General features: G+C 40.9%; 1 protein-coding gene across 9 annotated transcripts in view; it reads right to left on the bottom strand.

The window, feature by feature from the left end:
• The window catches only part of Otud7a (OTU deubiquitinase 7A), a 313,145-nt gene that overhangs the window by 93,375 nt on the left and 196,054 nt on the right, over positions 1-23,716 (bottom strand). For all 9 annotated transcript variants that reach the window (XM_060367259.1, XM_060367261.1, XM_060367260.1 and 6 more), the window contains one exon: positions 23,309-23,463. In XM_060367259.1, the coding sequence (XP_060223242.1) occupies positions 23,309-23,459 (151 nt within the window). In that variant the 5' untranslated portion in view covers positions 23,460-23,463. The remainder of the gene's footprint in view (positions 1-23,308; positions 23,464-23,716) is intronic.

Below are 23,716 nucleotides of genomic sequence, written 5' to 3'. Positions count from 1 at the left end.
TCATAAGCAACTCATGTGCTTGGCTCCCTTTCAGAAATCTTCTTAATTAACTTCTAATATATGCAAAGTGGCCAGACAGTGTCTAGCACATGGATGTTAGCCACACTTTTATTTTTTTTCTTGAAGATTTTGCAGTCTATTAGAGTATGGCTTCATTTGAAAAATAAAGGTTAATTAGCCACCTCATAAAAGGGTTTAATAAAGTATCTCTTCAGTGATCATCGAAAACATGCTGTGTGTGGAGTGCTGGGAAGCTGCAGAAGCCAGTGGGCTGATTTTATGGCTTTTGTAGAATGAATGTGGTCTTTGGAGGTCTGAGCTAAGTTCACATGCTAGTTCTGAATGGATGGAAGTAGGCTCCACTCTTTCCTGGCTGTGGAACCTCTGGAGATTTTCCTGGCTTCAGCTTTCCTGACCACTCAATGGGAAATCTTTGCTAACTCATTGGAAAAAAAAAAAAAGAAAAAAGAAAAGATAGCATATTTGAAGAGTCCAATGTAACCTCTCCCCATATTGTGAAGATCTAGAAGAAAGAAACTCAAAGGCTCAAACACAAAAAAATAAGAAGGAAGATGACCAATTACCCTGATCTGCACAGTACACGTTATGCATGATGAAGGGTCATTGTATATCCTACCAACGCTCCAACTGCAAGTTAATCAAAAGTTTTCATAAAATGGCCTATAGACACAATCATTAACAATGCTATTTTCTTTGTTTCAAAGAACTTCTAATTAAATAAATAAAATAAGTCCTGGAGTTTGTGATCCCCCTTGGAGCGTGCTATAGTTTGACTGTGAACTATTCTTCACAAACTCATGTGCCTGAACACTTGGTCCTTAGCCAGAGGTAATGTTGTGGGAGATTCTAGAACCCTTAGGAAGAGGAAGAGCCTCACTGAGGAAATAGGTCACTAGGGGTGGGCTTTGAGGTTTTATAGTCTGGCCTCGCTGCCTGTTCACTTCCTGCTTCCTGATCCACCCCGGATGTTAGGAAGCAGCCTAGTCTCTTGTTGCTCCAGTCCAAAGCTCTTTCTGATACCATGCTTTCCCACCTCTAGGGTGCACCCTCAAAGGCATTTTAGCCAAACAAACTCGTTCCCCTTCAGTTGCTTCTTATTCAGTGTTTGGTCACAGCAATGAGAAAAGTTACTAATACAAAGAGAGACTTGGAGAAAGTGTGTGTGTGTGTGTGTGTGTGTGTGTGTGTGTGTGTGTGTGTAGAGGGGAGGATTACTAAGCAGAAGCAGGCTGCAGTGGGTTTGGGGAAAGGGAAGGGCCTTAGGAGGTGATTGAAGCAGGAGGGATAGAGCAAGGCCAGATGTTGAAGGGACCTAAGTGAAGTGGGGGTGGAGGGGCTTGTTCTCCAAGTCAGTGGTTCATCTTTAACTAAACTCACATTTAAATTTGCCTGCTATTGTGTCTAATCTTTACAGGGGATTGGTGTCTTTCAGTTAGTACCTTTTTCATGGGAAGGACTTGTCAATCTGGAAGGACTGGGTTAGTTACCAGCAGGACAGGCTGTTACAGAGTGTGGATGCCCTCAGTGTTCTCCCTCTTTGGCACACATAGTGTTCTTCCTATTTCTGTCACGCTACATCTCATACCAGGGGATGGGAGACCGCAGCGACATGCTCTTGGAATTCCTGACTCCAGAATGATAAGCCAAAGAAACCCTCCATTGCTTATAAATTATCTAGCCACAGGTATCCTGTTATACCAACAGAAAATGCCCTTCACAGTGTTTCACAGCTTTGGGGGAACAATGTCACTTGTTCTGACTTTGTCCTTGGCAATGTGTAAAGAACTGACAAAGGAGACAGGTGGCAGGTGGCAGGCAGGAACACCTTCCATCTGGAGACAGATCCTGGTTCACTTTCTCTGTCTCCATCTCTTTATCTTGCTGCCCCAATCCTGTCTCTCAGCCAGGGCCTGTATCATTACAACACTCTTCCTCCTAACTCCTCCCTATGTTGTGGTTCTTATGGAAGTTTTCCCCCCTTTCAAACTATTAATATTGAAATAAACAAATAAATTATACTCATGAAAGTTATAGTAGCCTGAGAAGGCCCAGGATCCTTTTGTCCAGCTTTGGATGCCACTACAGCTTCTTCTGATGTTTTAGACACTGATTGCTAAAAGGAAGGGCTGTCTTTATTCTCCCAGCACACGACTCCATGAAGCCTGCCTATGAGAACATTTCAACCTTTACAGAATCACCAAATAACCTGATGCCTTAAAGAACCCCTCTACATGTGGAACCAGAGTCCTCTCGCTTGTCAAGAAGAAGCTATGACCAGCAATGGTCACGTGACTCCAACACACATTTTTCCCTCCTGTAGCTGGACACCAGCAGTGCAAGGGATGTTGCAGGACTCAAGAAATGACTTCAAGCCAAAGCCCAATGAGCTATCATCTCATTACATTACAATGGCTATTATGAGAATGTAAAATAAGTAAAAAGTGTGGTATGTGAGGGGATGGGAGACCTTGCATATTGCTGGCTGGAATGCAAATTAGTATAGCCACTATGGAAAACAGCATGGAGGGTTCTTGGCAAATAAAAAACCCAGCCACTATATGATTCAGCAATCCCACCACAGGACATATATTAAAAGGTAGTAAAATCAATCTATCAAAGAGCTACCTGCATCCCCATATTTATTGTAGCGTTATTCACAATGGGTAAGAATTAAAAACAATATAATTAATTACCCACCACCAATTGAAGAGCAGAAAATGTGGTATATGGATACCATGGAATACTATTTGGCATAAAACACGAAATCCTGTATTTTGTGACAGCATGGGTGAATGTGGAGGACATTATGGTAAGGGGTAAGAGCCAGGAACAGAAAGACAAATCCTTCATTAGCTTACTCAGAGGTTGTTCTTTAAAAAGCTGAACTGGCTACGCCTACAACCTGCTCAAGGACCACATGTTCTACTTGCCTTTCTGTGCCCTTCTTTGCAGACATTCCTCAGTTAGGGAGGCTCAGTTTATGCCCCTAACCCATCCACACCTGGCAGATCTTCCTAACCCATAATCCTAGCTGGGGAGTTAGACTTCCCTTATCACATATCCCCACTCCAACTATCCCACCAAACCCACAAATCCCCACTGCACACACCCTTTCTTTAGGTAGACACGAGATTCCCAATGTTAACTATACCTGTCTCTTCAATCTGAGAACCACTCCTCTCCAAGGAGGAGCACTGGACCCAAACCAACAGCTCTACCCACCTCTGTAAACTGCCTAATGACCATGTATTGCCTTTCTGCACCCCTCTCTACATACATCCCTCTGGTAGGGAAGCCTAACATGTGCCATTAGCCACATCCACCTGGGGAGTGCCCTTGCCTTTATCTGTAGCCCAGGACATACCCCAGCAACTCCACCCATCTCTGTGACTCACCTGAGGACCACACTGGCCTTTCAGGGGAAAAAAGTCCCACATTCATATAGGCAACTCTGCCTGCATCCATGTGCCAAACTTCGGAAGAATGCTTTAAGTGCTGCTTAATGGGCTATACTAGTAGAAACATGGAAGACAGTGGTGCTGAGGGTGAGTTCTATGGTGCGGTTTCAGAGAAGAATGTTAGAATGTGGTCTAGAGACTGCACTCGTACATTTTGGTGAAGAATATGGCTGTCTTTTGCCCTTGTCTGCCTGAGTCTAAAGTAAAGAGTTTTGGAGAAATTCATCTGGCAGAGGAAATATTAAAATAGCCTAGTATGAACTATGTCCCATGGTTATTAGTGGTCATGCTTATTAAAATCTATAATGAAGAGGAGCAAACTGAACTTGGTTCAAGAAGAAAAGGAGTACCAGGAAGTGGAATGGAGCTAAATCTAGTGTCCGAGGAGATAAATAGATTAAAGATATTAAATGGAAAAAAGGGAATGGTAACCTCAGGGCAAGATCATTCTGTCAAAGAAAACATCAAATCCTACAAGCTCTAAGAACATGACCTGAAAGGAACTTTGGGACACTACAGAAAGAAAAAAAAATCCCCTTCTAATAGTAAGTATAGTAGGAAAAAAAAACCCAAGCCAAAGGCACAGAAAATATTTTCAACAAGATCAATGAATTTAAGTGCCTTATAGCACCATGAATGCTATTTAGTAGGGATCAACAGCTTTGCTTCTCCTTGATCAACTAAACATAAGTAAGCTGAAATGGGTTCTTACCCTCAGGTTTTAGAGAGTAACCATAATCATACTGCATTGAGAATAGCTTGTAATGTTTGAAGAGTTGTCTATGGAAGCCCTTTCATCAATGGTTCAACAAGCTGTAACCCATTCCTGGAACTGGAGGTTTTACTTGGTGGCACCAGATATCAATTTGGGGCATTGTGTCCCCATTATATAATGACTTTATTTGCATAATATTGGAAGAGAAAGGTAATTAGCAATATCACTCAGTTACAAACTCTGAAACCTAAAGCGGTGACCTCCTGTCAATATAGACTGTATAACAGTGGCACAGATGTTATGGGAGTAACCAACCACTTTTTAAAAAAATGGATTTAGGGCCCATCCCATGAAGTGGAACCCATGCTTGACACTGCTAAAATGGTCAAAAACCTGAGAACACATAGATTAAGGACCATAAAGGAAAACATAGAACTATTATTCTGCTAAAGGATCATAGCAATAAAATGGTCCCTTATGACATACGGCTATACCGATAGATCAGCGAATCACTCAGCCTTCGTCAGAGAAGATTCTTCTCACACTAGAAAGGAATTAACATAGAGATCCACAACTAGACAATGTGCACAAGTGAGAGAGTCTGGAACACTCAGTCCTCAATCACATGCCTCCATAAAACTCTTCTTCTCAAGGCTTAGGGGTCTTTGGGGACGAGGAGACAGAAAGACTATAAGAGCCAGAGGTGGTGGATAACTCCAGGGAAACAGCCTCTTCCCAATACAACAGGAATGACACATATAGAGACTATGACAGCACACAAGACCTGTATAGGTCTAAACTAGCAAAACTCTCAGAACTAAGAATGGGATTACAAAGTCCCACCCCTAACCAAGAAGTTATTTAGTTGCAATTGATACCTTCCCGGAAAGGGAAAAATAAGATTTTTCTAATAGAGCGCCATTGGATATATGAACCACACCACAGGATAGGCCTCTTGTTCAGGAGCAGTTGGCTAACACATATTGGACACCATTTTAAAATTTACATTATTTGTGTGTGTGGGGTTGGTATTCCTTTTCTTTTTCATTAATTTTTTTTTCTAGAGTGTGATGGAAGGAGATATGAAGAAGTTGGTGGGTGGGAGGTGAAGGGAGGCTCTGGGAGGGATTGGGGGAGGGGAAAGAAAAATGCTCATAATATGTTGCATACAGTTTTTTTTCACTAAAATAATAAATTAAAAAATGTAGAAGAAAACTTCCCCAGAGGCCTTGCTCCCATTCCTTGTGGTATGGATAGGGAAAGACACCCAGAGGCCTGCCAGCTACATGGCCCATCTGCAGCAGGAGCCACTACAGTGTATAAGTATATGGTGGACAGAAGGGAGAAGAAGAGAAGTAAGACAGTTTGAAGTAAAATGGGAGACTCAGGATGGAGAGGAATAGCCTATTATAACATACCTAGCCACCTGAGGCCATGGTGAAGTCCTGTGCTGCCCCTGAAGGCCAAGTCTGTTCCCCTGGCCATGCAACAGCATATCCATATCCAATATCCATGGCTTATATTACCACTAAAGACCATTTGGACATCCCTGGCTGGTGGGTGGGATCATGCTGATATATGAGGGCTGTGTAGAGCTGGCCCTGCCCCTCACTGGCTAAGGCAATCTGGAGAGATAGCTCTACCTCTTGCCAGCTGCAGTTCTCAGGAGAGAGGGCCCTGCACATTGCCTGGGCAGTGCAGCAAAGCTGGCCCTGCCCCTCACCAGCTGTAGCACTCTGAAGAGGGGACCCCACGCCTCGACTGGGCAGCACAGTAGAGCTGGCTCTGATGGTGTGGGTACAGGAGAGCTGGTAGGCTGGCCAACTCAGCTATCACTCAGGCCCATATCCAGGGCTTTGAATTGGCCCACACCAATATCTACCTCACCTGTAAACTGCTGGAACTTGTGAAAGAGCTGGTCGTGCAGATCCAAAGTTTCAGGATCTTCAAGACGCAGGGCAAACAGCAGGATATCTGAGAGGAGTCTTGGTGAGGATCCAGTATTGATAATGTAGCATAAACCAGAGGCCTTGAACCAGACCAATGACTCATTGCAATGAACATTTGTGAGTAAAGATGTGTGGACACAAGGTTATACTGTGGGCCACACTGTGACAAATTACAGCTTCCACGATGATTTTTTTTTAATGTTTTGTTTTGTTTTTAAATTTTTGTTTTTTTTTATTTTCTTTTGTGGGGAAGGTTGCAAGGGCAAAGGGCAGATATAAAGGGATGATGAGATAAGTGGGGTTAGGGTGCATTATATGAAACCCACAAAGACTCAATAGAAAGTTAAAGAACAAAAACAAAACTTCCCGTAATCTAAGAAAAGAGATGGTTATTAAGAGCCAAGAAACATACAAAACGCCAAATAGACCAGGCCAGAAAAGAAAGTACACATGGTATAATAATCAAAACACTATATATACAGAACAAAGAATATTAAATGTAACAGGAAAGAAAGAGCAACTCATATACAATGGCAACAGCAGACTTTTCAACAGAGTCCATAAAATCCAGGAAGGACTGGACCAATGTTCAATATGTTACAAAACAAAACAAAACACCACAGATGCCAGCCCAGCAAAATTGTCAGTCATAACTGAAGAAGAAAGGAAAAATTTTCCATGACAAAACAGATTTAAGGAATTTGTGACTATTAAGCTGTGTTTAGGGATGATATTAGAAGGAAGACTTAGGTCTGAAAAGATTGTTAATTATATACATACACAGAAAGGGACAAGGAACAAATCAATTCCAAAACACTGAATCAAGAGAGGTCTAATAGAACTCCACAAAACTGGCGAAATGACAGGAATTAATACACATTGTTGAACAATGATTCTTAATAGTAATAATCTCAACTCCCAGTAAAGAGTCACAGACTATTAGACTGCATTAGAAAACAGGATCCATCTTTTTGCTGCCTCCAACAAACACCTCATGACCACCTTAGGGTAAAAGGATAGATCAGGATATTCCAAGCAAATAGAAAAAGGAAACAAGCAGGTGAGATTATTCTAATAGCCAACAAAAATGAACTTCGAGCAAAAACTAATTGAAAGAGGTAAAGAGGGGCATTATGTCCTCATTAAAAGAGACATTCAAGAATAATGTATTAGAATGATATACAAGTAATAGTAAACATTAATACCTGAATTTTATACAACACCTAAACATATACACACCAAACCCAAGAGCACCTAATTTCATAAGAGAAACACTATTAGACTTAATGACCATATATAAACCCCAATTACAGTGATAGTGTGTTATTTCAATACCCAATTATCACCAATTGTTAGGTCTTCTGGGACAAAGAAAACCTAAATAGTGAAACTCTGTGGTTAAATGACACCACAAATCATATGGACCTAATGTATCTAGAGAATATTCCATGGAAACACTAACAAATACAAAATGTTTTTCAGCAGCCTGTGAAACTTTCTCCAAAATAGACATTGTATTAGAATACAAGACAAGTCCATACAAATATAGAGAGATCAAAATTACACCCTGCATTCTATCTCAGATAGATAAAAGATAGAGATAACAAAAGAAAGGAAAAAATGTGCAAATTCATGTAAGCTAAAAAGCAAACTACTAAACAAAATTCTGGTAAAGGAAAATTTTCAGAAGGAAATTAAAAAATTCCTATTACTGAATAAAAATGAAAATATAACAAACCAAAAATCTATGGGGCACAGTGAATGTAGTCATAGGAGGGAAGTATTTTGACTTGAGAGGTCCAAAGTTAGTGATGCCACCCAAAGGCCCCAGAAAAGCAAGAACAACCAACAGTTAAAAAATTATAAAATAGCATTATAGTGTAAAGCTATTATAATAAATATTTTTTATTTTAATTTTTTAATTCTTTATTAATTACACTTTATTAATTTTGTATCCCCCCATAAGCCCCTCCCTCCCCTTTCTGCATGCATGCCACTCCCCAAGTCCACTGATAGGGGAGGTCATCAAAAGTGGCTGCATTTTATAATAGCCTATAATGGTTATCTCATACTAGAGGTTCTGAGAGCCTGGTTACTGTTCAGTCTACTGGACTGAATGTCTTGTCTGCTCCAATGTAGTCCTTAAGGACTGGGGGATTCTTGGAGAACCATTGCTCTGCCATCCACACTGGAGTTCTAAAGTGGCTGGGTTCTGCCTTCCATGAACGGTCATAGCACCACAGGTAAATGAGCTTGCCAGAGAGAAGCCAAAGCAGTCTTTCAGCTCTCCATCTCTGTTCAGCTGTGCTGCAGCTAAAAGCTACTACTCACATTGTAAGTAACTCCACCAAGAACATCCCTCACAGGTGTGCCCAGTAATTCCCCTGTCTGTTTATTCCGGATCCAGCCAAGCTGACAGCCAAGATCAGTTATCACAGTATGTAACTATTTGAGAATTAAGTATTAAAACCTAATGCATTGTTTGTCATATAGATTAATGCCATTTTAGTTATTTCTAATTTAATATACTATTGTTCTTTACAAGTTTGTCCAAACAATTGGGAAACAGTAACATACATGGCAGCTTATACCTTTAATTGGATGAAATATAGTGAGATTTACTTATTACAGTGTCCATTAGCTGTTCCTCCATAAAGCATATGAGTTAAATCTTCCAGATATAATAACATAAAATGAAGACTTAAAGAAATTTTGACTTCAAAGTCACATTTGAGATTATGACAGAATACCTATATTATTCATAACTGATCAATGTAACTTGTAATTGATTAAAGCTATCATTGTTACATTTTTCTTTTTTCTTTTTGTTACTTGTATTATATTTTAAATAATTAAATAAAATTTGAATTTTGAATGAAAAAAAATTATGTGGGGAGAGATAATCAAAATAAGGGTTGAAATGAATAAAATAGAAATGAAGAAAAATATAAAAACCCAACAATAACAATGAAACAAATTGTTAGTATCTTTAAATGATTGGCAAGATTTACAAATCTTTAGCCAAATGAACCAAAAAAAAAAATAAAATTAGAGATGAAAATGGAGATATTACACCAGGCACTGAGGAAACTCAGAATCATAAGGACATGTTTTAAAAATTCATATATCAGCAAACTGTAAAATGTAAAAGAAATGGATGAATTTCTAGACATATACAACCTATCAAAGTTAATTCAAGATGAAGTAAATACTTTAAGTAGATCAGAACACTCAGTGAAATAGAAGTAGCAATTAAGAATCTCCAGTTAAAAAAAGCCCAGGCCAGATGGATTCAGTGCAGAATTCTGCCAGACCTTTAAAGAAGAACTAACATCAAATACTCTTCAAGTGATTCTGCAAAATAGATAAGGAACATCCTCACATTCTTTCTATGATACCACTGTTACACTAATACCTAAACCAGAAAAGACTCAATAAAAAAGAAAATTATAGGTCAATATCTTTGATGAATACTGACACAAACTTTTTAAATAAAATACTTGCTTACTGGCTTGCTCCATATGGCTTGTTCAGCTTTCTTCTGTATGTGCACCAGGACCACCTGCCCAGGGACTGCACTGCCCACAATGACTTGGGCTCTTCCACACCAATCATTAAGTCATGAAAGTTTCCCACAGAAGAGGCTTGAACTTATTGGCACAGGAGACAAGTTCCTAACAGAACCCCAACAGCACAGGCTCTAAGAGCAACAACCAATAAACAGGACCTCATGAAACTGAAAAGCTTCTGTAAAGCAAAGGACACTGTTGCCAGAACAAAATGACAGCTTACAGCCTGGGAAAGGATCTTCACCAACCCTATATCTGACAGAGGGCTAATATCCAGAATATATAAAAAACTTAAGAAGTAAAACAGCAACAAATCAAGTAACCCAATTAAAAAATGGGATTCAGAGCTAAACAGAGAATTCTCAATAGAGGAACATCGAATTGGCAGAGAAACACTTAAAGAAATGCTCAACAGCCTTAGCCATCACAGAAATGCAAATCAAAACAACCCTGAGATTTCACCTTACACCCATCAGAATGGCTAAGATAAAAAACCCAAGTGACAACACAGCTGGAGAGGATGTGGAGAAAGAGGAACCCTCCTCCATTGCTGGTGGGAATGTATACTTGTACAACCACTTTGGAAATCATTCTGGCCTTTTCTCAGACATTTAGGAATAGTGCTTCCTCAAGATCCAGCTATGACACTCCTAGGCTTATATCCAAAAGATGCTCAAGTACACAAGGACATTTGGTCAACCATGTTTGTAGCAGCTTTATTTGTAATATCCAGAAGCTGGAAACAACCCAGATGTCCATCAGTGGAGGAGTAGATACAGAAATTGTGGTACATTTACACAATGGAATACTTTTCAGCAATTAAAAACAAAGAAATCATGAAATTTGCAGGCAAATGGTGGTGTCTAGAAAAGATCATCCTGAGTGAGATATCCCAGAAGCAGAAAGACACACATGGTATATACTCACTTATAAGTGGATATTAGACATATAATATAGAATACTCAAATTAAAATCTGTATACCTAAGGAAGTTAATCAAGAAGGAGGACCCTGGGTAAGAGGCTCAATCTTTACTCAGAAAGGCAAACGAGATTGACATTGGAAGAGGGAGAAAAAGGGTTCAGGACAGGAGCCTATAATAGAGGGCCTCTAAAAGACTCCACCCAGCAGGATATCAAACCATATGCTGAGATGCATAGCCAAACTTTGGGCAGAGTGCAAGGAATCTTATGAAAGAAGGGGGAGATAAAAAGACCTGGAGGGAACAGGAGCTCCACAAGGGGAGCAACAGAACCAAAAAATCTGGGCACAGGGGTCTTTTCTGAGACTGTTACTCCAAACAAGGACCATGCATAGAGATAACTTAGAACCCCTTCACAGAAGTAGCCCATGGCAGCTCAGTGTCTATGAGGGTTCCCCAATAATAGGAACAGGGACCATCTCTGACATGAACTCATGAACTGGCTCTTTGATCACCTCCACCTGAGTGGAGTTCACAGTGTACAGAAGAAGACAAAGAAGCCAGTCCTGATGAGACCTGATAGGCTAGGATCAGATGGAAGGGGAGGAAGACCTCCCCTATCATTGGACAGGGGGAGGGGCATAGGAGAAGAAGAAGGAGGGAAGGTGGGATTGGGAGGAGATGGGGGAGGGGCTACAGCTGAGATACAAAGTGAATAAACTGTAATTAATAAAAATAAAGAAGAAAGTTTCCCAAAGCCTTGCTTACAGTCTAATCTGAGGGTGACATTTCCTTAATTGAGGCTCCCTTCTCCCAGTCGACTCCAGCTGGTGTGAAGTTGACAAAAAGATGAAGGAACTGTTACATATACAAAGACATCATTAGAAACAATTAGTCCAAACAATGTACAGAAAAACAAAAACAAACAAACAAACAAAAACAAACCACATGGAGAAAGGAAGTTAACAGAACCCCATTATCCCAGCCTTCAACGTCAGCAGGCATTCACTAGGTCACACCAGCTGAACAGGACAGGAAAACAGGTAAGCCAACTGAAGACCTTCATCACTCCCTTCTCCCCTCCAAATCCAGCCCCCCAGTCTCACCCCTAGTACTACAAAAGAACACCAGCTGCAGCCTTCTTTCTTCCTTGCCCACATCTCCTATGGATCCCACAGACTACCCACCCCTTCCTAAACCTCCTCCAACTTGTTGCTTTATCCTAGCCTTCAGATACAGCAGGCACCTGATGCTGAGCTACAGGCCACTCCTGCCAGCAAACCGGATAGTTTGCCTGAAGATCTCTTCTCCCTCTGTTCCCCTAGATGCAATCTCCCAGTCTCATCCATGGCCTCCTCCCCCTGCTCTCATCTCCTGTGGATCCTACAGAAATCCCCCTTCTAACCTCCTCTGCCACTTGTTGCTTTGTCCCAGACCCCAACCCCAGCAGTCACCTGCTGCTAAACCAAGGGCTGCTTCTTCTAGTAGGGTAGGCTGAAAACAGACCCACACCTCTTCTACTGCACCTGAGATCCAATCTCCCTAGTCTAATTCCTAACTCTGTAGCTGAAAACCTACAATGGTCCCCATTTCCCTTCTGACTCCATCATCAATGTATCACAAAGACCTTCTCCTTCAACTTTCCTCCCCCAACTTATCCTAGTATCCCAGTCTCCAACAGCACAAGGCACTCCCTGTGAACACATCAGCTGAGCAAACAAGAAAAACAGGCAACAGATATCTGTCACACTTTCTGAAATCCAGAGGGGAAACAGAAACACCCACTCAACAAAGGCAAATCCTGACTTCTTAGTGGAGACTCTAAAATCCAGAAGGGCCTGGATAGATACATTGCAGACTCTAATAGACCACAGGTGCCAGCCCAGACTACCATACCCAGCAAAACTTTCAGTCACCAAAGACAGAGAAAATAAGATATTCCATGATAAAGCCAAATTTAAACAATACCTATCTAAAAATCCAGCTCTAAAAAAGGTGCTGCAACGACAATTCCAAACCAAGGATGTTAACTATACCCATGAAAACATGCAATAATCTCACACCAGCAAAACGAAAAGAAGTAGAGTGTGTGCATGTACACACACGCACACACACACACACACACACACACACACACACGCTCATACACACTACCACCATCATCATCCATAAGTTAACAGGAATCAACAATAATTGGACATTGATATGTCTCAATATCAATGATGGCAATGCCCAAATAAAAAGACACAGACTAACAGAATGGGCACATAAACAAGATCCATCCTGCTGCATCTAAGAAACACAACGAAACATCAAGGATCGATATCACCTCAGGGTAAAGGTTTGGAAAAGATATTCCAAGAAAATGGACCTAAGAAGAGAGTGGGTATAGCCATTTTAATATCTAACAAAACAGACTTAAAACCAAAACAAATCAGAAGAGGTAAGGAAGGACACTCCATAAGGAAGGACACTCCATAAGGAAGGACACTCCATACTCTCTAAAGGAAAAATCCACTAAGATGACATTTATGTTTTTAACATCTATGTTCCAAATGCAAGGACACTCAAGTTTGTAAAAGAAACACTATTACAGCCTAAATCATATACTGACTACCACGCATTGATAGTGGGAGACTTCAATACCCCACTCTCACCAATGGACAGGTCATGTAGACAAAAACTAAACTGGAGCTAACAGAAATTATGAACTAAATGGACCTATCAGTATCTACAGAATATTTCACCCAAACACAAAAGAATATACTTTCTCAGAAACTTCTGGAATTCTCTCCAAAATTGTCGGGAGCCGTGACTCAGCCGCCTGCTTTGATATTTAATTCTCAGAGGAGAGATGGCTTTTTGGAGGCCTTTTAGTAATGGCAGAGGAGAACTTGCAAGTCCATCTCCTTTTGTTTGTGACAACAGGTGGGATAGCTTGTGAGGGTTACACCTCTTCCTCAGGCTCCTTGTGCAAATTAACCTATTGTTCTGAGATGTTTTACTGGCAAAAAGGAACTACTCAAATAATAAAGTGGTCAGAAGGCTGGAGGCAGAGGAGGAGGCAGAGTCTTGAGACTTGCTGCTTACTGCAGCAGTTTGCCTTTTGCAAAAGCTGTCGAGTCTGGACCTTTAAAAAGTTTCCTGTGTGCTGTGTGTTTATTTTATTAATTTTAATCCTCACACCCAACTCAAGAACCGTTCGACTCTGCCCGGCTGGCCCCGGCACAAAATTGACCAAATAGTTGGTCACAAATCTTGTATCAACAGATACAAGAAAATTGAAGTAACTTCCTGTGTCCTATCAGACTACCATAGATTAAAGATGGATATCAACAACAACAATAACAACAGAAACAACAGAAGACTTACACACTCATGGAAATTGAACAAGTCTCTACTGGATGAGTACCGGGTCAAGACAGAAATAAAAAAAAATTAGAGACTTTCTAGAATTCAATGAAAATGAATACACAGCATACCCAAACATATAGGACACAATGAAAGTGGCGCTAAGAGAAAATTTCATATCACGAAGTGCAACAATCTTACATGAAGCAATCTTACACTTGCAATTTAACAGCCCACCTGAAAACCCTAAAAGAAAAAGAAGTAATCACACACAAGAAGAGTAAATGACAAGCAATAATCAAATGCAGGGCTGAAATCAATCAAACAGAAACAAAGAGAACAACATAAAGAATCAATGAAACAAAGAGCTGGTTCTTTGAGAAAATAAAAGTAATGGACAAACCCTTATCCAAACTAAGTAAAAGGCTGAGAGAGAATATCCAAATTAATAAAATCAGAAATGAAAGAGGGGACATAACATCAGATACCAAGGAAATGCAGAGGATTATAAGGCCGTACTTTAAATGGCTGTACGCCACAAAATTGGGAAATTTAAAAGATATGGATAATTTTCTCAATAATATTACTTACCAAATGTTAAATCAAAAACAGATAATCAATTTAAATAGACCTATAGCCCCTAGTGAAAAAGACATAGTCATTAAAAGTCTCCAAACAAAAAAAGCTCTGTGCCAAATTCTGTGAAAACCACACAATTTTAAATTCTGCACTAACTACTCCTCAAATTATTCCACAAAGTAATTTGTGGAAACAGAAGGACCTCTTTCTAATTCATTTTGTGAGGCCACAGTTACCCTGCTTCCCAAAATGTGTAATGACTCATCAAAAAAGAGAGAATTACAGACCAATTTCACTTATGACCATAGATGCAAAAAATATACAATAAAATACTCGCAAATGAAATCCAAGAACACATCCAAAAAGATCATCTACCATTATCAAGTAGGCTTTATCTTAGAGATGCAGGGATGGTTCGATATATAAAAATCCACCATATAATATAACGTAAATAAATGTAATCCACCATATAAACAAACTGAAAGACCCCCCTCCCACACACACATAATCATCTCATTAGATACAGAAAAGGCCTCTGACAAAACCCTATGGCCTTTTATGATAAAAAACTTAGAGAAATTAGAGATATAAGGAACATACCTAAACATAATAAAGGCAGTTTACAGCAAGCCTATACTTAAATGGAGAGAAGTTCAAACCAATTCAACTAAAATCAGGAACAAGGCAAGGCTATTCACGCTCTCTATATCTATTTAACGTGGTTCTTGAAGTCTTAGCTAGAGCAATAAGACAACTGAAGAAAATCAAAAGGATACTAATTGGAAAAGAAGAAGTAAAATATTGCTATTTGCTGATGATATGATAGTATACATAAGTGATCTTAAAAATTCCACTGGGGAACTCCTACAGGTGATAAATACTTTTTTAAAAATTTAAATTTATTCACTTTACATCCCAATTATAGCCCCCCTCCCTCATCTCCTCCTGGCTCCACCCTCTCTCCCTCTTCCCCCCACCCCCTCCCCTAGTCCTCAGAAAGGAGGAGCCCTCCTCCCCAACCAACTCACCCCAGCCTATCAAGTCTAATCAGGACTGCCTGCATCCTCTTCCTGTGTGGCCTGGCAAGGCCACCCTACCAGGGGGAAGTGATCAAAGGGTGGGCAACAGAGTCCATGACAGAGTCGGCTCCTGCTCCTCTTAGTAGGGAACCCACATGGGATACTGAGCAGCGTATAGGCCACATCTGAGCAAGGGTTCAAGGTCATCTCCCTGCATGGTCCTTGGTTGGTGAATCAGCCTCTGCAGGTCCCCCTGGGTCCAGATTAGTTGGCTCTGTTGGTCTCCTGTGGTGCTCCTGTCCTCTCCAGGTCCTTCTGTCTCTTCACTCTTCCATAAGACTCCCTGTGCCCTGCCCAAAGTTTGGCTTTGGGTCTCAGCAGCTGCTTCAATCCCTGGCTGGGTGGAGTCTTTCAGAAGACATCTATAGTAAGCTCCTGCTCTTTTGTCTTTCTTCAGCTACTTCTGGTGACTATTCTATTTGCCCTTCTGAATGAGAATTAAGAATCCTCCCTAGGGTTCTCCTTGTTATTTAGCTTCTTTAAAAATATGGAATGCAGAGGCCATGATAAACTACTCAGTATGGTTCCAATTTTAGTATATGTGCTGTCAAAGTGAGCACAGGTGATAAACACTTTTAGCAAAGAAGGTGGATACAAAATTAACTCACTGACTCAGTGGCTCTCCCATACATAAATGGCAAATGGACTGAGAAAGAAATCAGGGAAACAACAGCTAACACAATAGCCTCAGATAATATAAAATATCTTGGGGTAACTCTACCAAGCAAGAGAAAGACTTGTATGATTAAAAGCCTCAGGTCTTTGGAGGAAAAAATTGAAGAAGATATTAGAAGTGGAAAAATCTTTCATGTTCATGGATCATTAGGATGAACATAGTAAAAATGGCCATCCGACCAAAACCAATCTACATATTCAATGCAATCCCCATCAAAATTCTAACACCATTCTTTACATACCTTGAAAGGACAACTCTCAACTTCATAAGGAAAAACAAAAGGACCCAGGAGAGCCGAAACAACTCCGAACAATAAAAGAATTGCTGAGGTCTTACCATTCCCAATTCCAAGTAATATTCCAGAGCTATAGTAATGAAAACCACATTGATTTGACATAAAACCACATTTATCAATGGAACTGAATTGAAGGTCCAGACATAAATACCCACACATATGGATATTTGATTTTTGTGAGGATGCCAAAAATACACAGTGGGGAAAAAAAAGACAGAACCTTCAACAAACAATACTAGTTAAACCAGATGCTTGCATGTAGAAGAATACAAATCGATCTGTACAAAACTCAAGTCCAGGAGGATCAAAGACCTCAAAATAAAGCCAGATAAACTGAACCTGGTAGAAAAGAAAGTGGGGAAATAGCCTTGAACTCATCAGCACAGGAGAAGACTTTCTGAACAGAACACTGAAAGTACAGGCACTAAAATTAACAATTAATAAAACTGAAAAGCTCCTGTAAGCCAAAGGGCACAGTCAATAGTACAAAACAGCATCCTACAGATTGGAAACAATTTTTACCAACTTCACTTCTGATAGAGGACTAATATCCAAAATATATAAAGAACTCAAAAAATAGATATAAAAACCTAAATAACCCAATAAAAATGGGTTATCTAAACAGATAACCCATAAAAAATTATCTGAACAGATAATTCTCAACATAGAGAACTCAGATGGCTGAGAAATACTTAAAGAAATGTTCTATCCTTAGCCACCAGGGAAACACAGGTCAAAACTACTTTGAGATTCCATCTTACATTTGTCAGAATGACTATGTTTAGTAATAAAGGTAACAGCTCATGCTGATAAGAATGTAGAGCAAGGGAAACAGTCCTCTATTGTCGGTGGGAATGCAAGCTTGTACAACCACTATGGAAATCAGTGGTTCTTCAGAAAGATGGGAAATTGATTTACCTCAAGATACAGCCATACCACTTCTGGGCATATACCAAAGAATGCTACACCACACCACAAGGACACTCACTCAACTAGGTTCCTAGCATTCTTATTCATAATAGCCAGAAACTGGAAACAACCTAGATGTCCCTCAACAGGAGAATGGATAATAAATGTGGTACATTTTCACGATGGAGTATTATACTCAGCTGTTAAAAAAATGACAACAAGAAATTTGTAGGTAAAGAGATGGAATTCCTAAATGAGGTAACCAGACCCAGGAACATAAATGTGGAATGTATTCACTTATATGTTCATGATAAAGATAATCAAGTAAATGATAATCAAGTTACAATCCATAGATTCGGAGAGATTAGGTGTAGAGGAATGGCTTGGGGTGGGTGGGACACACACAAACTCATTGAACATGGAGAAGTCCAGCTGGTACCTGTGTGGAGCCTTCACTCTTACATTATAGTAGCTTTAGTATAGGAAGCTACTCTGTAGGCTACCAGAAGAGAAACACAAACACCAGGCCAGCCACAAACCCTTTCACCCACAATCTGTCTTGCCTGCAAGATATGCTAGGGCGACGGTGGCACAGAACTTGTGGGGATAGTCTACCAATGTCAGATTTGACTTAAGGCCCATTTCATGAGACGGAACCCATCATGACGCTGCTTGTTTGACCAAGAACCAGAAACCAGATAGCTCAGCGATCTAGGGTAAAAACCAAATGCTACTGTCTAAACTCCAAAAGATATTCTGCTACACTCATCAATCAGTGTCTTATTCAGTCATCATCAGAGAAGCCACCTGCCCTAGGATATCTTGAAGGTTCCCCTAGCTGCGGCTCTCTGCATCTGTTCCCATCTACTGCTGGAGGAAGCTTCTCTGACACAAAGAGAGAGTCTAAATGGGATGTCTCCATGAAATGTCTCCCTCTCAGAGCTTAGAGAACCGAGATAAAGAGGAGGTGGAAAGGACAGAAAATCCAGGGGGGATGGAGGGCAAGGAGAACACGGCCCTCTGAATCAGATAAGCAAGGTCCATTATGAACAGAGACGAAGCAGCAAGCACAAGGCTGACAAGGGTCTACACCAGGCCCTTTGCGTATATATTATAGCTTTCAGCTTAGCATTTTAATGGAATTCTTGAGTGTGAGAATGATTTAGTCTCTGATTCTTGTACCTGCTATTGGGACACTTTTCCTTTTGTTTGATTGCTTTGTCTAAACCTTGATGTGATGGTTTTTGCTTTCTCTTATTATATTTTATTTTGTCATGTTTAGTTGTTAATCTCTTAGAGGCCTGTTCTTTTCTAATGACAGATAGAAAGGGAAGTGGATCCAGAGGGGAGGTGAGGTGAGGAGGAATTGGGAGGAATAGAGGAAGGCGAAATGATAATCAGTATATATTATATGAGAAAAGAATCTTTTCAATAAAAGGAAAAAAATTAAAAGAAACATTTGAGTTAGCTTTAGTGACATTTCATGCTAAAACCTAAACATATAAGTAACTATATTTCAACACAGCAGCAATGAGCAATTAAAGGCAGAGAAAATTAAATCACCATTTCAAGAAACAAGACTTTCACATATAAATGTAACAAAGCAGGTATGAGTTATGTTTGACAATGGCTACACAATTTGATGAAAGAACTCAAGCCCAATATAAACAGAAAACATGGCTGTACCTCACCAGTTAAAAGTCAATGTAGCCTGGCAAGGCTGCTCCTCTCTCAGGGAGGGTGATCAACGAGCCAGCCACTGAGTTCATGTCAGAGACAATCCCTATTCCTCGGGTCAGATGGAAGGGGAGGAGGACCTCCCCTATCAGCGGACTTAGAGAGGGGCACGGGAGGAGATGAAGGAAGGAGGGTGTGATTGGGAGGGAATGAAGGAGGGGGCTACAGCTGGGATACAAAACGAATAAAATGTAATTAATGTAAAAAATAAAAATTTAATTAAGAAAGTCAATGTAGCAAGGCCATCCTTTAATACATAACATAACTCCAATCAAAATCCCTGGTCACTTCTAAGTTAGAGGCAGAATGATGCCAAAATTCTACGGAGAGGCAATGGAACTAGAGTAGTGAAATAGTTTTGGAAGGAAAGAATGAGTTCTGGGGAAGCATGCCATCAGACTGTGAGACTCCCTGCAACAGTGTAGGAGCCAAGCTGGTGCACTGTTAGCAAGGAAACAGATGCCATGGGCAAGAGCAGAAATAGATTCCTACAGATATGCTCAGTTAACTCTTATACATTGGAAAAACATAATTCTTACTTAATGGTGGACAGGTGATATTTTCAACAAATTGTATTAAAACTACTGGCATGCATGTAAGAACAGACCTAAAGCTGGCCAGTTGTGGAACATGCCTTTAATCCCAGCTCTTGGGAGGCAGGGGCAGGCGGATCTATGAGTTTGAAGCCAGGCTGGTTTACAGAGTGAGTTTCAAGACAGCCAGGGCTACACAGAGAAACCGTGTCTCGAAAAATCAAAACAAAAGAAAACAAACAACAACAACAAAATGAACCTGAACCAAAACCCCATACATTACATAAAAATAAAACTCATAATGGGTCACAGATCTAAATAGAAAACACAAAAGTGAAAAACTTTTAAAAGAGTACATATGAGAAGAGCTCTGGAGCCACAACAGACTTGAACAGGCATGAGCTACAAAGTACAAAGCCAACAAGTTGAGTTGTATCAAACTGAGATCTTCCAGCTGAAACTGCTCCATGAAGAGAATGCAGAGCCCAGCAGGGGCCTGGAGAAAATGTCTGCACAGTTTGTCTGACAGAGGATTTGAATTCATTATATACAAAGACCTCTTCATGCTCCCATATAGGAAAACAAAAACAAAAACAACTTAAGTTACAAATATGTAAAAAGTATGGACAGAAGTTTCACAAGATAGAATATCCAGATTAAAAAAAAAATTAAAAAGACCAGCACGAAATCATCTCAGTGCCCTAAGCCATTACGTAAATGAAACATCAGAGTGATTAAAATTAGCAGAGGCAAAGAAATGCAGGTACTGGTAAGGACTTGGCACAGACAGCATCTCACATGCTGCTGGTGGGGATTTGTGCTGGCCCACCACTGTGGAAAACAGCACACCAACATCTTTACAGGTAAGCACACACCACAGGCAGCCTAACCAGGTAAAACTAAACATGCATTCACAGAAAGTCTGCTGTGAAATACGTGCAGAAACTCCAGTGCAACTGCCCCAAACTGGCAACGAATGAAAATGGTCCATGCCTTACTACTCAGCAATTAAAAAGAAACTACTGGCTCATGACTGAGATGAACTCTCGGGAATCATGCTGAGTTGTAGGGCGCTGAGGAAATCCTGAGTGAGTAAAGTCCTGAGTGAAAGCATGTGTTGACCTGATCTGGACATACGAAGGACCCCATAGCCTCAGACCCATGTTTTAGTGGCAAAGCCTTCTTCACTGGAGTGTTACTCAGAAGGAAAGGGTAAAGCCTTTCTTTCCGGGCCACATGTGGATAGTATGTGCAAAAAATGCTCTCTATAGCCTTCTCCATCTTATTTAACCCAAAGTTTATGGCTTGCACACTGCTACCCCACAAATAACACTCCTACTGAGATTAGCTAAACCTGTCTCCATGACCCACTGATATACAATAAACTCTGCCTCCTTTTTTATCTGTATGTAATAACTTTGCCTCTGTTCAATCACACAAACTAAACATGCTGAGCTTCCATGGTGCTATGGTTTCTCCAGCAGCAAGCCTAGGCCAGCCCATGAGAGCTTTCTGTCTGTCTTCTCTTTACTCCCTCAGAGCCCAGTCAGGTCAGTTAAGGAGCAGAGCTGGACTAGGAACTGAGTGACTTGCTAGTTCTGAAAGATCAAACTGTAAGATTCCATGATCTCAACACCTCTTTGTAGAGTCAAGGCAGAGGTACAGACAGTGCTGTGGCTGCCTGAGGCCCTGGCTGGGGCCTAGCCTTTGGAGGTGGGGCAGTACCTTGTGCCTGACAGTAGGGCTACTCATGTGAATCTAACCATATGCTAATGCATAGATTGGCACAGAAAATCCAGTTTTTATGTACCTTAATTAAAAAAAATAAAAAGGATAATAGTGCTTAGACTCTGTGTAAGGGGAAGCAAGAAAAATGAGATGCAGCAGCTGGCTACAGCAGCATGAGCTGCCTGCACAGATTCCGGGGCACCTTCTACTCTTCACCATCATCCTGTAAGGTGAATTGGGGCCAACTTACATTGCAAAAAATTTCAAAAAGCCCCAAGGATAAAGGAAGTAAAATAATTGACTACTTTTGCTTGATAAGTAGTGGAGTCTGGCATGGACCAGCCCTACTGCAGCCTCCTGCCCAACCTGCTCATTTCTAGGCTGCTCCTTACGCCTGTAACCTGAGCAGCAGAGGCCTTGAGGGGACTGACTTTATGTGATACAGGGCAGCAAGGACCACACCTTTACTCACAAACACTGCTGAAACCATGAGCTGAGCTGAAATTATGACAGGCCGAGGGGACTTTTAGACCACATGTGGTGGTACGGTATGTCCCCTTAAACTTGCGTGTGAGTGCTTGGCCCATAGGGAGTAGCACTATTATGATATGTGGCCTTATTGGAGTAGGCATGACTGTTGGAAGAACTGTGTCACTGTGGGATTTGAGGTTACATGTGCTCAAGCTATGCTCAGTGTAGCACAGAGTGTAACATATAGTTTCTTTTGGCTGCCTGCAATAAAGATGCAGAACTCTCAGCTTCTCCAGTACCATGTCTGCCTGCATACTGCCATGCTTTCCACCATGATGATCATGGACTGAAACTCTGAAACTGTAAGCCAGCCCCAATGAAATGTTTTCCTTTATAAGAGTTGTCTTAGTCATGGTGTCTCTTCACAGCAATAAAACCCTAACTAAGACACTGTGCATTAGGAATTCCTTGGTGCTCCAACAAGAGCTACTCTGAGGTGTGTGTGTGTGTGTGTGTGTGTGTGTGTGTGTGTGTCACACATCCCATTTATGCAAATGTCTAGTAATGCAGTTTTCTCTAACTGACCTTGAGAATTACTTATAATGCTTCATGGTTCCTAACTCCACAAACTGCAATTCATGCATCTGGGGCAGAGGAGTCTTGAAAAGACGGCACTTGCCTCCCCATGCTCGAATGTCCTGAGCAGCAGAGACCAGAGTTTTACTGTTCTTTGCCTCAGCAGCATCATCACTCAAGAGGAAGAACAGAGGTTAATTCCAGTCGCTGATAAGTACAGCTAAATAGAGCTGCAGAAATATCACATACACACACGCCTTCCTTGTCGCAGGAGCTCTGCTGGGAAAACCTGAAGGTTCACTTTGATTTCAATGCCTCTAGGTGGTTTTTCCACTGATAACTTTGGCCTAAGACATTTGTGTCTCAGCTAAGACAAAGTTATGAAGAGGTGGTCTCCAGGAAAAGTATATTCTTGAATGTTCTGGAATTTCTACTTCATTGAGTATACTGTACTCTAAAAAAAATGATTATTGTTAGTTGGCCTCATTCCCTGGATGCGTGCACCAGTACCTCTGTCTGCATGTTAACAGTTGGTGATCCATGTCCTGCCCCAAAAAACCACAAGCAAAACAAAACAAAAGAATTCCATCCCCAACATTAACACTTTGTTTTACTTCAAAAGTAGCCACATGCTGTCCAAGTGACAAGTTTGTCAGGCAATGAGGACCTTCTTATCTTCTTTCCCTGCTGTGAGATGGCCAAGCCTGAATGGGGGGTTTGGGCACAGTGAGGTCCACATACCTTCCAGCAGGTCTCTGGCCAGACCAGGTTCTGCCCCCGTGGACCGAACAAAGTCTGACAGGACTGCGTCCATATCAAGCGTCATAGGATCATGTAGAAGTGCTGCCCAGCACTCAGCCGAGGGCGGGTTTGCAATCAGGCTAGAGACCATCCATCTGCAGGAAACAAGAGAAGGGCATCTCACCATGCAAAGGACTAGAGGGATGTGTGACACACACACACACACACACACACACACACACACACACACACACCCCTCAGAGTCCCAGAGGCTGAAGAAATCCCTACCACCTCTGTTGTACAGTTCTGAATTATATTTTTAATTAAATTTTTATTTTTTATATTAATTAGTTTATTTACTTTGTATCCCAGCTGTAGCCCCCTTCTTCATTGCCTCTCAATCCCTCC

Source organism: Meriones unguiculatus, chromosome 14 (assembly GCF_030254825.1).
Source record: "Meriones unguiculatus strain TT.TT164.6M chromosome 14, Bangor_MerUng_6.1, whole genome shotgun sequence".
Classification (NCBI taxonomy): Eukaryota; Metazoa; Chordata; class Mammalia; order Rodentia; family Muridae; genus Meriones; species Meriones unguiculatus.
The sequence above is the reverse complement of the archived record's forward strand: the minus strand, read 5'-3'. Positions and strand labels throughout refer to the sequence as shown.